The 21,538-nt window shown below is 44.1% G+C and overlaps 2 protein-coding genes across 3 annotated transcripts; both read right to left on the reverse strand.

Annotated features, from left to right (window-relative positions):
• Window positions 1-46: 46 nt before the first annotated feature.
• tbc1d8b (TBC1 domain family member 8B) lies at window positions 47-12,450 on the reverse strand. The gene is made up of 20 exons (XM_067257107.1): window positions 12,258-12,450; window positions 10,387-10,497; window positions 10,132-10,250; window positions 9,551-9,776; window positions 8,866-9,106; window positions 8,493-8,700; window positions 8,223-8,390; window positions 7,525-7,686; window positions 7,226-7,376; window positions 6,695-6,909; window positions 6,482-6,599; window positions 5,464-5,749; window positions 5,223-5,352; window positions 5,007-5,105; window positions 4,848-4,916; window positions 4,245-4,485; window positions 4,052-4,117; window positions 3,413-3,460; window positions 3,221-3,318; window positions 47-3,049 (listed from the first exon to the last, which is right to left on the reverse strand). The coding sequence occupies exons 1-20, from the start codon at window positions 12,382-12,384 to the stop codon at window positions 2,618-2,620; spliced, it is 3,315 nt and encodes a 1,104-aa protein (XP_067113208.1). The 5' UTR covers window positions 12,385-12,450; the 3' UTR covers window positions 47-2,617.
• A 597-nt stretch (window positions 12,451-13,047) lies between these two features.
• Window positions 13,048-21,529, reverse strand: rnf128a (ring finger protein 128a). Of its 2 annotated transcripts, XM_067257208.1 has the most exons (8): window positions 21,475-21,529; window positions 20,723-21,185; window positions 18,661-18,908; window positions 15,609-15,680; window positions 15,118-15,200; window positions 14,912-15,008; window positions 14,604-14,772; window positions 13,048-14,226 (listed from the first exon to the last, which is right to left on the reverse strand). In XM_067257208.1, exons 1-8 carry the CDS (start codon window positions 21,478-21,480, stop codon window positions 14,117-14,119), a joined length of 1,248 nt encoding a protein of 415 aa, XP_067113309.1. In that variant the 5' UTR covers window positions 21,481-21,529; the 3' UTR covers window positions 13,048-14,116. The 2 variants fall into 2 exon arrangements, with proteins under 2 accessions (XP_067113309.1, XP_067113310.1); XM_067257209.1 differs by lacking the exons at window positions 20,723-21,185; window positions 21,475-21,529 and adding an exon at window positions 19,435-19,964.
• Window positions 21,530-21,538: the final 9 nt, after the last annotated feature.

The raw sequence follows: 21,538 nt of genomic DNA on the forward strand, positions 1-21,538 counted from the left end.
AAGCTCATATTTAACCACATAAAATGACGGCTCCGAAGTTGACATATTTCTATGAAAACATTTTAATTTATTTTGAAGACATCTGACATTCACATAAAGTGTCACGTGTGATAGGCACAGGCATAATGACTTCCTCAGCAAGCCTGTTCCATATTCATGTTCTGTATTCACACAGAACCACAACCCTCAATAACAGAAAATCAATAAAGAGGCAGTACTTTAGGTTACACAAGTAGACTCATCAATTTAGGAAACCATTCATATACGTTTTGAAGGGGTAGGCCAACTTGAATAATTAGGGTCATGGATAAAAATCGACAGATTTCTAGTACTATTTGTGCTATGAGATTTGTCTCATCTAAAGTAAGTGTAATACATATGTTACAATACAGTACTCCATTTCACTAATGATAGTATGATATTGCAGCCAAATTAATCTGACTCTGCATGTTTATAGTGCATATAGGCCTACAGTGCAATTTAAACATTTGAACCATGTCTCTTGCAGGTTTGGTTCAATCATGAGACAGTAAAGACAGTTGGCATATTCAGCTTATGTATCCTCAACTTGGATACGATCTTGAAAGGTCTGCTGTATGGGGTTGTAATGTAAGCCAGCCACATTAACAACCGTGACAGGTACATACCGACATTGATAACTACAGGTCAAATCTTCATGTTTTGCCTCAAGACTGACAACTTTTGCAATATAGGGAATACATTTACTTTCAAAATAAACTTAGCATATTAATGAACTTGACAAATATTTACTCCATATCAATCAACTATAACACAAAAAACAGCCAGTTCATCATAAATGCTTCATGATATTGTGCTATTGCGTTAAGTGAGGCTAGTTTAGTAACTATTTTTAAAAGGCCCTAGCAGCTAAGAGGTACGTACTTGATGTGTGATGAGGGCTTTATGAACTTGAGACTACTGTATCAAACTGCAAATTTAGATTTTACACAGTTGGCACCAAGTCAGGAACGTTCAAACAAGGAAAACACAGATCATATACAGCTGCACATACCACATCTCTTGCCTTTGACACAGGCTTTGTAAAATAGACATTTATCACTGGTTGTGTAAAATAGACATATCCATCCTACATACACATCTTTGAATTATGTAAATTGAAAAAACAAAAAAAGACGATTTTGTACAGAACAGTACGTCGAACAGAACAAACTATCCATTGCATTTGAGTTCTGTTTCCATCATGTATCCATTCCCATGCATCCACTTCATGCTTAACTGCAATTCAAAAAACATTGAATAAAATAATAAAGGGAATGTATAGCAGTTAGACACTATCAACGTATTTAACTTGCAGTCTCTACAATCCAACTATCAAAATATACCACAATTATTTTATATACCTTGATGAAAGTTATCATGAATTACATGATACACAGTATTCCCTTTATAACTGAATGAAATTATAGAATATCTAACAAATGATAACCTAATCTTAAATATCTCATCTCATTACTTTCCTCTACTTTTGAACCTAATTACTAGAATAAACATGTCCCTTTCAGATTGTAACATTACTTTCAGTAGAACTATTGTACTCACTAAGTAGTTCCTAAAGAAAGACCAGAGTTTAAGGTGCTACATATTTTTTCTTTGTCTATTTGAGCAAATACCAAGTTACATCTAAAGTGTTGGTGAAGCAAATACATGTCAACGTCTCTCTATTCTGCATATGTTTGATTTGTTGATTGACTTTAAAATACTCAGTTCACCAATTCTGGAGTTTGAACCCGATTCATCTGCTACCTTTACATTTAGCTAGTTTCTTTTGCCCTGAAAGGGCTTTAACTTGGCAACGACAAAAGGCTTTTGTTATTTCAGTCATGATATTCTTACAAAACCATTGCATTTCAGTATGTAAGAAATGTTTTACGGAAGTCAACTAAATTATAATTATTTAGGAACTTGGGCTCAGCATGTTGTATGTTCCTTTTGTGTTTTCACTTGCATGAAGAATCTCCACAAACAATAACTAAGCTTAACCTGATTATGTACCTTCATTGTGTCACAAAACAAATAAACTGAACTCAAACCAAGAAAATCCAATCTTCTCTTTTTTGGTTTAAAGTAGAAGTTAAATAGTTTGTAATCAGTCAACTGCATGTCCTCTGGTTTTAGCTTCTGTATGCTATGAGGGGTGAGTGTGACTGTATGCTATGAGGGGTGAGTGTGACTGTATGCTATGGCTTCTTCGGATTCCATTGCAGCGCTTTGTCCTTCCCTACATCATTCCTGCCAACCTCACTTTGAAAAGCTGGTGTTTCTGAAAAAATAATATGAATTAAGGCTGCATGAGGAAAAGTCACTGTTACATACAGTAAAAGCAAAATGCCAGATGAGTTTCGCTGGTGTGCAAATTACGAGTCTAAGATAGGACGTACAGTACAACACTACAGAACAGACTGACTTCACAGAACGTGACTGCTTTCTCTGCAAAGTGTACTTTATGTCCACGGTGTTGACTTTCAACCTGTTTCTGCTACCTGACCAAGCAATGACACAAAAGAGGACAGCAGTGAGGCAGCGTCACGATGACTTGATGGCTTTGAAAAGTCGTCTCGACCCGTAATGTGTCGTTCTACTTGTTTGCCTTGGCCTTGACCTGGGCGGTCTTGGCACAGTCCACGCGAGCTTGAATGTCCACAGGCTTTTCAAAGAAGCGCACAACAACAGGCTCGTTGAGGAGGGACGCAAGCACCTGCTCGAAGGAGAAGGACCACTCCATCTCCTGAGGGCTGGCAGCCGCGCCCACCAGGGGGCCAGGGGGGCTGGGGGGCTGGGAGCTCTCCACGGGGGCAGAGGCCTCCCCCTCCGCCAGACCCCCCTCCGCAGGAGCTGGAGGGGGGCTGGGGGTCTCCCGAGGGCTGCTGGTCTCCTGCAGCCGACGTCCTGCCTCCTCCATCCTCAGCAGCAGGCTGGTCACTCTGGCCACTGCCCGGTACAGAGGCTCCTCCTCTGGGTCGCCGTGGAACAGACTGTACATGGTCTTGGAGAACTGGATGAACTGAGCCTAGTGCCAATAACCACAGAGGAAGAAAACCAAGTGAGATGTTGATAATGGTATAATTATTATGATACACTGATAAATGTTTGTGGCAATGGAATAAGGAAAAAAGGTACTTATTTAATAGACCAATTCTTTAACAACGGAGGCAACTATGACCTGGACAGTGCTTGTTACCTGGTTAATTCTGGGTAGATCCTTAATGCTCTCCTCTTTCTTAAGGATCTCATCTTGCCATTGCTTCAGGTAGGCTTGTAGATCTACCTTTCCTCTGCCTGTGGAAGTGAAAACATTAACCATGAATTTTCTAACTGGATTACCTCGAGTGAACATAGAAGTCAAAAGACACCAAAAAGAAAACGACTTCACCTCTTTCAGGGCTCTTTCGTATCACACCATCCTCTGGAAGATCTGACACTGTAATATGAGCAGGTGAAACACTTAGAAACAAGGAAATACAACAGAACTAACACCAAACAGTTTATAAGTGCAACAGGTTAGCATACTAAGGTGCAGGTTAGAGTATTGCACACAGATTTGAAGTAAGCGAAAACCATGATAAGGCCTTGTTAAAAGAGAGGAGCAGGAAGTGAGGTACAACAGGAAGTGAAGGTGTCGAGAGGAAAGAGCAGGCTGACCAGTCAGTCTACTGAGATGAGAGATGTCTTCAGTCACTGGAACAAAGTGAGGAAACTGTTGACCCTTTGAGTGGAAAGGACTTCCTGTGAAAGCTGGAAGATATGCTGTGTAAGTACATGCAAGCAGGTCTTCTAGAGCAGTGAACAAAGGCTTGAGGAAATTAGTAAAAAGAAAAATCGAAAGAGATTGAAACACAAAGCTTAAGTAGCAAAGCTTAGTAAGGGGCAACGTTTTCATGGAGTGAAGAGGAATAAGAGTTTCTCTCAAGAAAGTACATCAACAGAGGAATTATGACTGACAAACGGTACAACATGGTCAAAGACAATGTACATCATACAACTTGGTCAGTGAGAAAGTGTCTGTCCTTACCTGGAGGCAAGTGAAGCTTAAACAGGAACTTCAGTTTATTGGTGAAAGAGCCACTGTACAGGATGTCTGTGAGGGAGGGAGAGAGGAGAGGTTAACACAAGGTCTACACCAGTGTCCCCAAATAAGAGTAGAACACTGACCAGCTAAGATGGGTGTCAAAAGAGTTGTGCGAATGCGAGAATGCGGATCTCACCGAGGGCCAAGCAGAACTCCTTAAAGTTGACAAGGCCGTCCTGGTTCTCGTCTATGAGGCGGAAGGCCCAGAGAGCCAGCGTGTCTGTGCTGCTGCTGAGAGACCAGGGCTCCAGGAGGGAGAAGAGCAGGCGGAACTGCTGGAGGCCCAGCTGGTACTGCTCCAGGTAGGCCAGGCTGGGGTCGTGGTGGAGCAGCGCTGGGCTGTTCATCGTCCAGTAGCAACTGAGAAAATGCTGCCTCTGGAACGACGAGAAGACCGTTGAGCGTGAGTCAGATGGCTGAGCGGTTAGGGAATCAGGCTATTAATCAGAAGGTTGCCGGTTTGATTCCTGGTCGTGCAAATGATGTTGTGTCCTTGGGCAAGGCACTTCACCCTACTTGCCTCGGGGGAATGTCCCTGTATTTACTGTAAGTCGCTCTGGATAAGAGCGTCTGCTAAATGACTAAATGTAAATGAGAAGAATTGTGACCGTTGAGAGATTATCCTCTGTGCTATTTGAAACACATCAACCATTTTCAGGACTCTCTGCAGAGGAAGCTATTTCAAGCTGTAGATAATTGATGATTAATTATAAAGCAGTACTGTGAAGTCTGAACCTACCTTGAACAATGCATACAGATCGTCCAGCTGAGGACCACTAAACTTCACCTCTTGAGACACGACCCGAAGCTGGAACAAAACCGTGTCAATTCATCCTAAACAGCGCAATCCTACATTTAAAAAGCGATGACAAATCTCTGAATTCGATCTCCCACTCACAACGTTTTGCTTGGTTGTATCTTCCAAGGTTTGGATGACATAGAGTTTGTTTCGTTTACGCATGCTCTCCACTTCCTCTGATCGAATGTCTCCGAATTTCTGAAAGAAAAGGAGCACTTTAGATCAGGACAAAAAAGATGTGTTACATTCACCCTCGGTTCCTGTCACTCACAGTGCTAGGAGGTGACGCTAGTATTCATTAGTAACATGCCATACCTCATAGGCGTCTTTGATGAGGTCACTGATGTCCATCCTGGAGTGGGAGGACTTGTCGTTGTTGCCGAGCGACGCCTGTTGCACTGTGGGGGGCAGGGGGCTGTCCTTGTTCGTCACGCTGTCGAAAAACCTACAAGGAACACGCATTTCAGTCTCATGATATTCACCTCCCTTTTCTCCCAACACACTCCCTGTGTTTTGGTTTGATTCCGTTGACCCGAGTTCCAACGTCAACACTGACTTGTTGAGGATGGTGACTGCCTCTGCGTCGTCATGGCAGCTGACGAGAGCCTCCATGTTGCAGTTGAGGACAGCCAGACCCAGCTGCAGGATGGCTTTGATGCCGTCGTAGAAGAAGCAGTCCACCACGTTGACGGCGCTCTCGATGGGCAGGACACTGATGAACAGCGTGAGGAACCAGGACAGGGACACGGAGGAGAAGAAGCTGAGGTCTGTCATGTGCTCCGTCAGCTGGGACTGCTGCTCCCTGATCAGCTCCTCGAACACCGCCTGGTCCACCAGCGCTCCTGGGGATGCATGTCTCAGTCACCCCCGGTAACATGGTCTATCACCCCCGGTAACATGGTCTATCACCCCTGGTAATATGGTCTATCACCCCGGTAACATGGTCTATCACCCCCGGTAACAACAACATGGTCTATCACCCCGGGTAACAAGGGTCTATCATCCCCGGTAACATGGTTTATCACCCCGGTAACATGGTCTACCACCCCCGGTAACACGGTCTATCACCCCCGGTAACATGGTCTATCACCCCCGGTAACAACAACATGGTCTATCACCCCGGGTAACAAGGGTCTATCATCCCCGGTAACATGGTTTATCACCCCGGTAACAGCAACATAGACTGTGTTACACAGTGAGATGCCACATGAAATTTATATTAGTCACTTTCCACAGTGAACAAGAGGAGGAAAGAGACATTTCATCTTGAGCCTTTATCTGGCTCACTTAACCTTAACTGTCCAGTTAATATAACTAAACATAACCATTACCTCCTAGTTATGTTTAAAACTGCATGTCTAATTTGACCTTTGACTCTTGTCAATAAGCTTAAACTGAGCTAATCAGATCTAAATGTCAGACTTTAAACTCAATCAATTTTCGTTTTTGGCCAAAAGGTCAGTTGACCAAAAGTTCACCTGGGTTCACCTAAAATGGCAAACTGTGCTTGATCCTTTAGAAGGAAATCTTCAAACATCGTTCTAAGTCAAGTGTAAGGCAGCAGAATTTCTTACCAATTATCCTGCGGTTGAAGTAGTCAGGCAGCATCCTCTCACACACAGCCACCAGCAGCCAGAAAGCCTCCTCCTCTTTGGCGTAAAGGAGGAGAACCGACGTCAGGATGTTCATGGCCTTCACAGGGGAGAGGGAGGGCAGAGTCAGTCTTAGATCCCGTTAACGGGCGAAGCCGTTCAGGGCCGGTAACAGGACATCCGTCAGCCTCCTACCTGGCAGTAGCCGATCTTGGGGTTCCTGTAGGCGTAGGCGGTGAGGACGCGCCGCAGGGCGGAGATCCCCGTCTCGCTCTGGAAGGCGGGGTGCTCCGGGAGGGAGCGGTGGAGGTCCCGCTCGATCTCGTCGGTGGCCAGGGTGCTCGTTCCCAGCGACTGCTCCACCACCTCGGTGTAGTAGCCGGGGTGAGTCGCCATGTCGTTCACTGCACCTGCCAAGACGCAACCCCCGCACGGTCAAAACACGTAACATCACACCGCCATGTTCTAACCCAAAGCACTGGACAGTCTCTACATAACAGTCGGTTAAACCTTATTTACAAAACCCGATTTTTAGCCCTTGTTAATAATAATAATAGATGTCATTTGTAAAGCATTTTGCATTTGAAACAAATCTCAAAGTGCTACAGTTAAGATTGTAAAAACAAGGTAAGAACATCAATATAAAATACAAATAGATAATGAGGTTAATTAAAACTCATAAGTTATGCTAAAAAGAAATGTTGAGACACATATATGGATGAGAACCTGAAAACAGCATCCACAGCTCTCCTCTTAAGGACTCAGGAACTCCACGGACTATCAGGTCGCGGGTCTTCTTGGTGCAGAACATGCTGGTGCCGCGGCCGTACTCTGAGAAGTGGATGTTCCACGACTGTTCCTTCATCTTCTCCTTCAGCTGTCGGGCAGAAAAGGGACACATCACCGTGGTCAGACAGCTATGACCGCTTCCTGTGTGTCACTGCTGTGGTTTCCTCTCGTCTCTGAAGCGCTTCGTTTCCTCATACTGAACCAGAGGGAGCTCAAGCGAGGAGAGGGCTGCCTACCATTTTGGGGTCGAGGTTCTCTGCGTCTTGCGGGTGGAACACGGTCATGAGAGCTTCGGTGCTCACGGCTTTGCTGGTGTCCTTCTGCCCCACCATCAGAGTCACATCCTCTGGGTTGTCCTCGAAGTGGTTGATCAGCGACTGACATTCCCCTCGTATGACCTGCAAGGGGAGGAGAGTGGTTTTATGTTTTCCAAATCAAATTCCTTTTTACAAGCAAGGGCGTCACGTACGCCCGTAGAACTGCACTTTAACCAACCTAGACCCTCAAAGACAACAAGGATAAACTGCCAGGAAAACTCAGAGAGAAAAGTGGAAGAAACCTTGGGAGGAGTAGGTCAGTGAGGGCAGGTCAGTGAGGGCTGGTCAGTGAGAGAGAGGTGCAGACCCTCGGCTGTTTTACATTTACATTTAGCAGACACTCTTATCCAGAGTGACTTACAGTAAGTACAGGGACATTCCCCCCGAGGCAAGTAGGGTGAAGTGCCTTGCCCAAGGACATAACGTCATTATGCACGGCCGGGAATCGAACTTGCAACCTTCAGATTACCAGCCCGATTCCCTAAGCGCTCAGCGATCTGACTCCCAGGACTCCTTAAGCCCAGGACATACAAGTGCACTGTCCTGTATAGTGGTGCAGTGCCTCTGAGCTGGGATCTGGTGTGTGTGAGTGTGTGGTGCTTTAAACAGAAGGTCACCTCGGGTGGCGTGGAGTGCAGAGGGCTGGCTGTCATCCCACACCTCCTGCGAATTGCGCTGGCGAGCCGTTCGTAGTCCCGGACCTCTGAGAAGCGAAGCGCCCTCTTCCCCCGCACACACACCGTCAACACTCTGCTGCTCCTGTCCGGGTTCTCCACACCAATCACCTGCCACAATCGACCGTTTTTAATACAAACACCAGCTATCAGCTGGGGACTGGATCAAACTGCAAATATTTGTTGTTGGGAGAAGCATGGCGCCCTCCTTGCCTCTCGGATGGGGATGATGACATGGCACTGGCTGCCATCTTGGCTGGCGAAGCACAGGTAGCTCTCAGACAGACAGATCTTGCCAAGCGTGTTGAAGTGGCTGAAGGGCACCCACAGGAAACTCTCGTACACCTCCAGCAGGTTTTCCTCCCTGGGTAGCCGGAAGAACGCCCTGAACTGCTCGTTCCTGGCGTGAGTTTCCAGGCCTCTGGAAAGGAGCAGTGCAACTGAGCAAAGACAGTTTTAGAGCACACAGGAAATAACCTAAATACTGTAATAGCCTCTGTAGCTCCACTGTCAGCAGCCCTGAGGCTGCGTTTCCAAAACCACGAGTCACGTGACAGAGAGCAAACAGAAGACAGACAGGTGGTACCTCTTGGTGATTTGCAAAGGGTCACACAGGGCCGGCTCTCCCTGAAAGGTCTCCTTATCAAACAGGCGTTTGACGGAGTAGTCAGCCAGCTGCTCCATGATGAGGAATGTCTCGCTGAGGTGCATGAACATGGAGAAGTAGTGATGGTCTCCGTGGGCCTGCACATGGATGCTCTCCGTCAGGATCACATTGGACGTCTTCTCCAGCCTCCAGACCTCATCCCAGGAGATCACCAGCTTCACTGTGGAGATGATTATTTATGTTACGTATCTAACATGGAAAGGAAGGTCAGGTTTACAACTATGGTAGGTAATCTAATTCAAATTGATTTGCATCACCTGTTTTTGTCAAGCAACGACACAAAGGGCTCCAGGGTCGCCCGCAGAGCATACAAACAACCAAACTGAACCCTTAGACAAACATATATTTACATTTACATTTAGTCATTTAGCAGACGCTCTTATCCAGAGCGACTTACAGTAAATACAGGGACATTCCCCCGAGGCAAGTAGGGTGAAGTGCCTTGCCCAAGGACACAACGTCAGTTGGCATGACCGGGAATCGAACAGGCAACCTTCGGATTACTAGCCCGATTCCCTCACTGGTCAGCCACCTGACTCGAGATATTCAAAATATCTCGAGCCGTGAGGGTTGCTGGCCGGCGGGCCGGCTGTGTGCTGCTCACCCTCAGCTCCCAGGAGGTAGGAGTAGAAACTCAGGAAGTTGGTGCTGAGATAGAGCCAGCCCTGGCAGGGCACCCTGCCCTTCCAGTAGCTGCAGGAGTAGTAGGTCACCAGCTTCTCCCTCTGAGGCAGCTCAAACCACTTCTCAAACCTCAGCAGCGCCTCGCGGAACTTCTCTGGGTCGTCCTCCTGCACATGCGACACTTTCCCTTCCTCTGCAATCAGACCCTGGAGGAAGGAGAGCAGGGGAGAGCGATGATGTATATTTTGTACAGGTTGAGTTATCCAAACATACTGTAGATTCAGAGTATATGTACTGTATATTCAGCTAAATATAATTTGTTCCTCCGAGTGAATTTCTTCAGATTATGTTGGTTGCGTGTTATACTTTTCCATATCATCATGAAGCAAGTATTCAGAATGAGTCATGTGAACAGCCACGGTGTTCACCAAGAGCTTAATGAATCATTCAAGCTGACGAAACCATTCACTCTCTGAGCCTCTCACAGTCTGAGAGATGGACAGTGATACTGGGGACTGTATCTAACCCCCCCCCCGGTGTGATTTGGCTTTGATTTCGTACTCTTATTTTTCCTTGGACAAAGCTGGTGATGTCATCGCTGGAGTCGAACACAGACAGGGTCCTCATGATGTTGTGCTGCAGCCACTCCCAGTGACGACTGATCTCCTCTTTGGTGGCACCTAACCCAGACAAAAGACAGTCACAAACAATGGAAAACCACCAGACTAAATGGGAACTGTGCTGAAAGCACTTTCACCGCCAACCAAAACAGTCTTTGTCCAAATAGGATTTTAAGTGGAGAAGGAAAGCACTTGCCACATGCTACAGACCAGTAGACTTGTGAGTCTGGTGTCTGGTGTAAGATCCGGAAGGGGGCAACCTTGGATGTGGAGTCCAACACTGTGTCCAAGGTTCCTACCAGAAGGCCTGTCACACACATCCACACCGCAGTAAAACATTTTGTTCAACACTTGCCTGACTTAAAACAATTAAGATATCATGCAATTTATAAACAAATGGACAAACTGGACGTATTAATTCCATAGACGTAAATCCCAGGGGGGCATGACCCCCCCCCCCCCCCCCCCCCATCCTGGGAAAAATTGGATTTGTCCCCCCCAATAAATCACCGTAAACATAAGGAAATTTAAATCATATTAATAATATACATTTAACATATTACAATGTAGGCTATGTGTTACAGCAGTAATTTTGGTGTCCCCCTCAGGAATTGATCTTGAGAAAATGTAAAAACGTGGCATGTGTCTGCACATTTAACATAATCTGAAAATTATAAAACCACAAAGAAGCATATTTCAGTGTGTGCTTGTGAAACTCTTATTTCAACTTTGACATACTTTAATTAGAAAAAGGCTCTTAGATACAGTAAAATGTCCTTTATATGGACATGCACAAGTAACTTGCCCCTGGCTAAAACTAGCAGTGTAACATTACCTATCAGTGAATTGCCCTTCATTAATAATTAACAAGGTTTGAGGGCCATACTGCTTTCAGAGATTGCATCACTATAGCACAAGCGTTGCTGACCCAACATAACAGTGATTACTTAAGAAGGTGTCTTAGTAAATAGTCCAATAGACTGAAAACAATCTGGGATTCTTCAACCTATTTATTTACAGCATAGAGTCAAAGTAATCAAGCAGGTAATGATCAAATACCCTGAACTCTGACTAGTGATTTAAAGAGATTCTTCAGAGTATAAAGGTCCTTGAGTTGAAGAGGGTTTTAAGGGGCCGCATTTAACAGGGTCGCTAAAAGCGTCGGACTTCCACCATCATTAGACCACTCAGACGAGACAGCCATTGTGTTCCACTTCATCTGGGCACCCTTTCATTAACATCAATTAAGCCACTGCTTGGAACTTCCGTTTCACTGAGTTCTCTTATATTTATATTTAGATGAATCAGTGGGACCATTAGACTTTACCGACTTTGAGTCATCCGATGAGGGTATTAATACAACGGATTACACTGTTGAATCTGCAGGCCAGCTGATTAATAATGCAACTTCTAAAAATGTAAATGGCTACTACTGCTGTGCTTTTCATTTATTCAAAACGTGTTTCCAAGAGGCGAAATTCGGGCACCAGTGTTTACAGTGAATCTTATGTGCCTAGTCTTATCAGCCTAAAAGATTTGATTGATATCGTAGAAAAACCGACCACTGACAATGTTGAAATCATAGCCTATACTGCGTTGTCACACTTGTGAACTCATCTCTTTACCCGCAAGCTAAATCATATAATCACAAACCGCAGTAGAACTATAATTTAACGGACATACAGAACGGATGCGCAGCCGTGTGTTATGATGCAAACCAAGGCAGCAAGCAATTTGATACCATGCCGTTAGGGGGAATTGTAGCAGACAGCCCAAGCCACTGGTTAAAAGTAACAAGCACAGAGATGGTAACAACACTGGTGCAGGCATACAACAGCTGTTATACTGTTTAACTGTATACCTGTTGCAATGTAATGTTGTCATTGGGTCAGCTGTTTTGACCAACACAGCTGTCTGCACCCCACCCATGCTCATATTTTTTACACAGAATCCCGGAAAGAACCGACACACAAACATAAGATGTCAAAATTGATGTATTATTTCGGTTTTATGCAAACTACGCTTATAGTTTAGACTTGGAAGCAAAGTATTGTTCACGTAGCCTACCTGTCAACCCGCCCCCACCTTCTCCATATCCTCGTCTCCTCTGTAAAACGAAATAATCATTGTTTTTTTCCGTTACCCATAGCTTGAATGCATTTTTCAGCAGTACCTCTTCAGGTTTAAGCCACATAATTCAAGTCATATATGTGTACATGTATATCTATTAAATCCAAAACATGACACGATGCTCATTCCATCGTGCACTACACCCATCAACATTTGTTTGTATGAAGCAAGGCAAGCACCCTTGCCCACGTCGACAAGTTAAATGTTGCCAAAGACAATGTCGCAATGGTTTCTGGGATTGTAGTTTTTCTACCTTAGAGAGAGTTAGGAAGAGAACGGGTGTCCTTCAGTATGCGCACTTGCTGTCCCATAGTGCTTTACAATCGATGTGCTGTATGTATCAAAGAAAATATTCCAACAGACAGGAGATAGGTTCCGATGACAGAGTTAGACTGATCTGTAACAGACAGATGTTATATCAGTGTCAATTATAAATACATAGCCTAGTCACTCCACATCTACAATACATGTTAAGTTACACCCAACTTCTTTAACAAATTAATATAAATAAATGATAACATTATTTGACCCTGATCATACGCGTATGGTGTACCATCCTTGATCCTGTGATTTAATCCTTAGTTTGCACTGGCGCAATTCATTCTCCCATTAAGTAAGATAAGATAAGATAGTAGCCTACATGTTTAGCATCTCCGCAAGTGTAGAAAACCAAAAACATCTGCAAATCCACTCTGAACACTGTAAATAATTATCCATGACAAAACAATTGTTTTGATAAAACAAATTTATTTACAACATTTCAACTTCTTTCATACATCAATTCCCCTACATTACTGTCAAAAGAGAAAAAAATAAAGAATACCTTTTGTCCCCCATTTAATCGAAATATTTTATAAATCTTTACATTGGAAAGGCTGCGCACTATATTTTAAAAAAAAGTTTAAAAATAGTATTCATTTTAAAGTGCATGCACGATGTGTTCTAAACAAACTATTCAGTTCAATCATTTGCACGAGGCAACCAAAAATACCTAGAAAATGTTACAAGGTGTAGTGGCAAAAGGATATGTTAACTTGCATACTTCAAAATCTGAGTCTTTCCTAAGAGAAAGTCCAACTTCTAACTTGCATCTCTTAGTCCATAGAAGGAAAAAGCACTGTAGACATGGCATGAAGTGAAATAGAATTTGAAGACAACAAGAACATTTACATTTGGAATATTTTTGTTGTTCCTTACAAGAGAAAAAAAAACTAAAAAAACAAAAAACAAAGTGACTGTCCACAGTCACCGACACCCTATGTGATAAGAGACGTAGAAACCATGATTAGGAGATATACTGAGGTAAAACTGTGCACGCAGCATGCCATGCAGCGCACTCTTCTACAATATCATAAAATCTCATATTGATTGAAAGATCGCAAATACGATCATAGAAGGCATCATTTCTGCTGATATATTACTGCATTAAGTTTCTTAAAAACAGATCAGTCTTGTCCTATACCCTGTGGGTGTTCTATTAGTGCACAGAAATCAAAAACATTAGGTGACCTAATGACTTTTCGTACACAGTTAACAAACACAAAAATGAAAACGACATGTACAATTATCATTAAAACCTGTGAGATAGTACCAGTTCAGACATTATTATTGCGTCTAAATAGATTGCATCGATTCCAATGATATGCATAGGCTACATTCTCTTTTCCTAGAACAACCTCACACTCACTTTACAGGTTCTGCTTGTTTCACAACCAGTAGGAAAAACATCTTTGAATGTAATTGACTGTGGTGCGAGTCCCATTAGCCAGGCTCCAGTGCAGTGCTAAGCATGCTGTTCATATCCTGGGAGCCCGTTGGTTTTGAAGGTCGCCCTCAAATGCCAGGTTGTCGTATTGGGGCTGGATCTCTATGTGGACCGAACCAGGATCAGGCTGGCCCGGAATAACTTCCAAAATAAAAACAAAGAGCCATGGCCAAGCAATTAGGTTTCCTGAAACTATTACATGTTGTAACAGACAAAATATGATTTAGCTTTGAGGCAGATGTCATACTGAGGCCTTACATTTACAGAAAGAGTATTGACAAAGTAGTAATAGGAATATCGAACCACAAGATTTTGAACTGGACTGACAAATGACGTGCTGCTACGGCTTCAGTACATATTATCAAGTTCATGTGAAGGAAAGAATCTTTAGACGTGCACATGCTGAATGACATCTATGCTTAGGCACTCCCAACAACCTCTACAGCAGGCAGGGGCTCACGGTTCGATATCCGCAATAAGGAAACAGGCCAGGCCAGACTACGAGAGACGAGCCTTACCTTCAAATATGGGGGTTCTCTGAGGCGGGCTGCCGTGGTCCTCCCCACCCTGGACGGAGGCGTACCCCGAGGACGCCGTGTCGCTCTGGGCGTCCTCGGGGACGCTGGGGAAGGACTGGAAGTCTGGAGGGACGGACGTCTGGCGGCTGGACTCGTCGTCGTCAGGGTGCTGATGAGAAGCACACAGAGGTGAGTCACTGCTTCACTCACCTGTAGACGCATCCATCTGAGGTCCTCCAGCCAAACATATCAACAATCGTGTGGATATGGGTGCTGTGCAATATACTGGAAGTGCTGTGAAAACCTACCGCCACCCCGAGAGTCTTAAGGATGTCACATTTACACATGGGACACGTCCTGTGCTCCAGCAGCCAGGGCTCGATACAGCTCTTATGAAACAAGTGACTGACAGGAGACAGAAACCCAAACAAGATCAGCGTCAGGCCGGTATGAGGAAGTGTAACTGACGTTTAAAAGGGGAACAAGTTGTTGTACTGGTCTGAACACTGCATACTTGCATGTGAGAATGGACAGCACATCTCCAGGTTTGTAAGCGTCGATGCACACAGCACAGGTGTCAGCGTCTGGCCCGGTCTCCTATAGGACAAACAAATGAAGCCAACTGACAATGTATTCTAATGGCAATCATTGCTAGGCAGAGTCATGCATTTTCTCATCGAAAACAGGATCACAAGAATATTTGTTTTTTTAAAGTTTACTATGTGTCCTTAACCGGTGAGCCACCATGAAGCCCCAAAATATGTTATCTTTCAAACTGATTCAAAAAGGGCCATCCTGTACCAAAACCCTCTTTGAATGTATTCCGTAAGCAGTTTAAAGGGTATCTGGACAGATTTTGGAAATTGGATTTAGAAAATACTCCAACCCCAAAAATCAGACTGGATTATCTGAGCTACAACCATACAGGATGGAGGCCAAGCAAGGTGGACACATAGGAGACACGTCTAGTCAAACAAGTGACAGGTTAGGCTTGTTTTTATTTACCTCATCTCCCTGTTTTAGGGTCCGCACCTGAAGTTGACCAATGGCCTTTTTGGCTTCAGCCTTGAGATGTTTCTGTTTGGGAGGAGAGAGAGAGGAAGATCAGACACAACCGAGCCACCCGCTTCTCCTCTCCAGCATGAGCAACAGCAAGCCTCCCCAGCACACCAGCTTCAGGGCAGAACACACAACATGAGAAGGCATGGATGAAGACCTTTCGTAAAACAAAACACCTTCAATGACCTCATGTCTTTACATCACAGGGAGCAGGAAAATCTCGTGCACTGATGTCATGTTAGAGACTAGTATTCCCCACATGGGCACTTGCAAACCAGGACACCCTTCATTAACGACACCCTACTGTGTGTCATTAAGCCTGCCCTCTGAGGGTATACATTGGAAACGTTGCATCAGCTTACAGGATGTCAAAACAGAAGATTTACATCGGGGCCTTTGGTATGGAACTTTATCCTTGGAGATTCCACACAGAAGCTACAAAACTACAATTTGGAATATAAACATTGTGTTTGCAGTGTTTCCCCTACCATTATATTAGGGGGGCGCCCTGCCCCCCAAATAAAAATGTTAATTTTAATTTTATTTATTTGTAATATAGCGCCAAATCACAAAAGATGTGATTTAAGGTTACCTTTCCTATAAAAACAGGTCTAAAGCTTGCTTTTATTAAACAAACTAAATGGCCTTATGTTATTTATCTTATTTACACGACGGCATGTCATTTCTGTCTCTCCCCCCCCCCCAAAGCTGTAAACCTAGGGACAACACTGGTTTGGGTCAGGTGACACACACAGGTGATGCCCTGGATTTCCTAGTACAACTCTCCCCATGGCAACAGTGCTAAATAACATGCACAAAGGCGCACAGGAAGACAAGTCACATAACGTGTTAAGGGTGCACACAAAGAGGCCTCACAGGTAGATAACATTTACATTGGTGATTCTCTGAAAATAATTATATGAAAATGAAGAATGAAAGAAGGATAATGCTTTCTGAGAACAGGAAACAGTTAAACACAAGACACGTATATACTAGAAAGATAAACCAACGTTTAATCGACTTGCTGGCTTGAACAAGAGCTTTCCCCATGTCCTGAAAGGGTTCACATCCAGATACACATGTGTAGGTCTGTTTAGGTACGGTGGGAGATTCATACTGGCAGGAGAATACAGTCATCATGCTATCTGACAGGAGGAGCAGAGCTGTGGAGTTTTGCATAAGATTACAGGCTGAACAATGGTGCCCTGTAACCCTGAGCTCAATGTCGACCTGCTGTGGGCGCACTTAGTGCTGCTCGCACTGTCCAGCTGCCCACTCAGAAACACAAGTCTGCCTGGCTGAGAGCTGTTGTGTGTCTGCTTGTGCAGTGAGCTAGCCCCCATACCTAAACATACAGTGAAGAGGTCTGAAGTGAGAATAGTATTCTGTACACATGTTTACAGAGAACACTCACTCTTATGCTCAAGGTTACCTCTCACGCAGCAACAAATGACAGCAAGTTGATAACGACTGTGAGCTTGAAACTGTGGATCTCTCCATGTGACGGTGGATTAGTCTTGCGTAACATACCAGAGATACAATCAGCTGAAGAGGAAATTCTGGTACCACAGTAAAAGATTCAAAGGTTTAACAAAGAGGCTTGCTTTAATCTTTGAAAATGATAATACTACATAACTAACATTCTTTAACCGTACAGCCAAACCCTTTATGATGAAGCGTGTGTCTGCTTGACAGTGTTTACCAACCTTAAGATCCTATTCAGACACTTCTAGAATAAACACATCAAGTTGACTTAAAACCGTTTAGTGGACAAACACATTTGGAATGCATACTGTGGAAAACACTGTCCCAGTGACAAGAACCCTTCCACCTGTCTGGTCGTCTGTCCGCCATTTAAAGAACTCGCAACATTACTCACGCTAACTAGACCAACAGGCCAGTACTGTACTGTACCACATTGTGTTCTTAATGGACAGATTAATAATACAAAACAATGGTACTGCACACCGTCCCTAGTAAACACAGAACCCTCACTGACCACTGAAATACTGTTCAAACTATGCAGTTCTGAGCCTTGATTTCCTGCTGTACTGTCCATAGGCACAATTGGTATGTTGTCATGGATTAAAAACATCTGCTACCTGAATAAAATATAATTTCCCCCAACAAATTATTAAGTGACGTCACCAAGTAATATACTGTGAAGTACACAGGCAGAGAGTATGTTTCTGTGTCGTTAGTATCACCCAGCCTGCTCTGCAATAACACACCATATGAACTAGTGAGAAGGTTTCAAATGATTCCATTCAAACACACCTACCATAACACACATGAATCTGGACACGTAAACGCATGTTTAATGCTGTAGTCTGAGGGGAAGAGAAGTTTCTGTCTTTGGTGTTAGGTGATAGGTCAACTCACTGTTCCACAGACAGAGATATTGCACAGCATTCTTTGACTTTTGTTCAGAAGAACAATTGTCACTGGAGTTCCGAGTTTGCCAAAGCTACTTGGCAGCAAAGTTCTGTATCAGGTTTCATGGATAATGTAACTTTGAAGAATCTCAACCAATGAAGGTCAAGCCTTTGTCAAGCGCTCTCAATGTCCCAAACGAATTATTTGGTACGGGAAAGAGTTAGACTGGTTTGACAAGTATCATCTTACATTTACATTTAGCAGACACTGTTATCCAGAGCGACTTACAGTAAGTACAGGGACATTCCCCCGAGGTAAGTAGGGTGAAGTGCCTTGCCCAAGGACTCAACATCATTATGCACAGCCGGGAATCGAACCGGCGACCTTCTGATTACTAGCCCGATTCTCTAACCGCTCAGCCACCTGACTCCCTATCTTAAGAGTAAACAGTTGTTGTTTTCCCCTTTTCCCCTCCCCCCACTTCCTTACACCCCACCACACCCCCACCTAAAGTAAAAGACATACAGGACTGTATTATACCCAAATACAGTTCCTTCACAAAAAGAAAAAAAAGAAACAGAATAATTCCTGTTCCTAATCGTTTAGCGTGGTGTGGTTTTACCTGTTTGTTGTTCTGCTGGCGGACACTGTTGAGGCGACGTGCTGAGTAGAAGATGAAGTATCCCACCGTGGCAGCAGTCACCACAAAGAAGGAGATGGACACGAAGAACACAGAGTAGTGACTCATCCAGGGCCCGTGCTGTTTGCCCACCTCGATCGTCATGGTGACGGGGTAACCCTTCTTGACCAGGTTAACGATCTCCAGGCCCCTGACGTGACCGATCATGATGGAGACCATGTCTCCAGTCCCTGTGAACAAGTACAGAAATTAAATGTTATTGTTGTTAAGGAATACTGCCATTGGTGAGGACAAATACACAGTGTAATGTTCGATACAGTTTTCTAAAAAAGATCATTATGCATTTAGCATTTTTCAAGTCATTGGTTTGATCGTGTTCACACAAGCCATTACCATTTTGATGAATAAACCTCATTACAATATTGTCAGTTGGTAATCTAATCAACTAACTTCTGTTGGATTTGTGTCTTAAAAACCAACTGAAACAGACAGACAGGGAAAGCAGGCCTTAATGAGATCTCAAAATGATTTAAAACTAACCAGAGAACATGTATTATTAACAGTGACAACGTTCCGGCAGTTTTGGCAGAGGACATCTGATAGAGGACTACACTTTCAGTCGTAACATAATTTGAGACAATGTCTCCCTCACTGTGGTAAAGGGGCAAAGTAACCTACGCTGCATTTACGCAACGACCTAGGCAAATGTCCTGGTCTGCTGCAACAGTGACTTTCCGAGAATAATAAACTACATACCTGGGTGCGACATTTGGATTACTCTATCTGTACCAAGATCGTTAAAAATCACGACTGCAATTGCCCCCTCGCTGGCCGCGACATTGATCTTCTCGGAAAAACTGCATCCATGACCGCGCTGAATTAACGCGATCCATCCCTTTGACTCATTTGGTACATCATAAAATGCATCATCAGACTGGCAGCCGTACATCGGACGAGGTACATAGACTTCCCCCGTCACTGTCATTTTGGGAGAATCTAGTCCATAAAGCCCGCTTTCTTCATGCCGCCAAACAGTTTCGTTGCTTTCAACATCAACAAAAGAGACATTAAGGTAAGCTGTGCATATGTAAGTCGCCTGCGCAAAATGTAAACTCGATACCTGGATACTTGAAGCCACAAACAGCCATGAAAAAAAATACCGTTTTGCTAACCGTTCCATAATCCGGGTTACCACAGTTTGATATCGCTTCTCGACGTATTAGGGAAGCAAAACAATTCTGGAAAACGACAGTTGATGCCTTTTGTACAATTCACGTTGAACTGAAGTGCTGCTCAGTGTTGACAGGTGAACCAGTCCAGCGACACACTCCTCTTTTCAATGGGGTCAAATTGTATAGTACACGCCCACCTACTTCTTAAAGGAGACGTACATCATTAATAGCACAATCTGCTTGATACTAAAAACATAAAACGCAGGTCTACCTACTGCTTTACATTATCCAAATGAATGCCGTCTGAATGTGAAACACAACGACCAAAATGCTCGATTAATTTGAACGATGTTATATTCCATGCCGTTTCCTCACGCGTCAAGGTTTCATTTAATATCAAAGGGATGACGTGTTAAACTTAAACTAAGAATTAATCGGTCCAGGGATTATATGGGTGGATCACAGTAACAGAAACGTGTATAAACACATTGACTGGAAAGCTTGGGGGCAATCTCAGTCTGCCTACTTTGAGAAAAGGTACCGACGCGCCTTTTATTCCCAGCAAACAGGACTGAATGGATCCATTAGGCCATTAGTTGAGCTATAGTTATATCCAAAACATCATGTCAAATTTTATTGAATTTTGTAACACAAGGGAGAGATATCGGTAGTGCCAAATGACTGTTCTTTTATGAGGCTCTAGGAACAAAGTGTTGTATTGTTTTGTCAGTCAATATCACATGACCACTTTGCGTTACATGGAAATATGAACAAAATAAGCTTTCCATCCAGATTATCCAGTATGTCTCCTCCAAGAGAGAGAGAGTGGAAACAAGATGACCATCTAAAGACTGAAAAAAGCCACATCTTACCGTGGTGTACCATAGGGGTCATCTCATCGCCCGTGCCCGGGAGGTTATAAATCACCACCCCAGAAGCCCCTTCAGCAGAAGCAGCCCTGATCTTCTCTGAGAAGGTGCAGTTTCCCCTCTCGATCAGGGCAATCCAGGGCCTGGACGTGCGGTTAAAGCTGGTGTGGGGGTCACAGGCCTGGGGGTGGAACTCTGGCACAGTCATCTTCCCCATCACCGAGGTGACGGGCGACTGGAGCCCAAACAACCCACAGTCTGAGCAACTCTGCAGGACGGTTCGATTTTCACTCGAGTCCCAGTAGAAGATTGTGATCGTGGTCGTCCAAAATGACATACTCTCCGCTGTATGTTGAGCAGCCGCTAGACAGAGGAGAGCTGGGAGGAAGCGTCGGTGGAGATTCATTTTGTCCTCCTTTCTGAAGAGCTCTGTGTGGTTGCTGTGGCTCAGACAATCCTCATCTTCCTGGTTAAGAAGAAGGAAGCGCCTCAGGGGAGAAACTGACACCGCCTCCCGGTAACCTTAACCACGCCCACGTCACTCCACTGCTATCTCTGTGAACCTTGCTCATTGGCCCGTATATGTATTTACCATATGTTTGCATGAGTAAGCTTGAAAAGTCATGTGCATACAGGTACTGTAATAGGATTGGGTTTTGTCATCCTCAGTCAGGCACTATTTTCAGTATGTTTGAGTCAGTTATAAGGGTGTGAAACCAGTTATGTAAATGTTATTTTACTCCTAGAACACCCACCTTCATTTCAGTATCAGAAAACAAAAGCCAACTTTTGTTTTCCCCCTCACACAGTTCATTTGTA

This window comes from Osmerus mordax, chromosome 19 (genome assembly GCF_038355195.1).
Source record: "Osmerus mordax isolate fOsmMor3 chromosome 19, fOsmMor3.pri, whole genome shotgun sequence".
In the NCBI taxonomy this organism is placed as follows: Eukaryota; Metazoa; Chordata; class Actinopteri; order Osmeriformes; family Osmeridae; genus Osmerus; species Osmerus mordax.

Bases quoted from the DNA above. Each gene is read 5' to 3' on its own strand.
- rnf128a (XM_067257208.1), bottom strand. The intron at 18,909-20,722 runs GTAAGATGTGGC...ACTTGTTCACAG, and splicing joins GACCCCTATGGTACACCACG to GGACTGGAGACATGGTCTCC. The intron at 15,681-18,660 runs GTAAAACCACAC...CCTCCCAAACAG, and splicing joins GCCAGCAGAACAACAAACAG to AAACATCTCAAGGCTGAAGC.
- tbc1d8b (XM_067257107.1), bottom strand. From the start codon at position 12,384: ATGTGGCTTAAACCTGAAGAGGTACTGCTGAAAAATGCATTCAAGCTA. The intron at 9,107-9,550 runs GTGAGCAGCACA...TCATCTCCACAG, and splicing joins CTACCTCCTGGGAGCTGAGG to TGAAGCTGGTGATCTCCTGG. The intron at 4,118-4,244 runs GTGAGATCCGCA...CCTCCCTCACAG, and splicing joins GGAGTTCTGCTTGGCCCTCG to ACATCCTGTACAGTGGCTCT.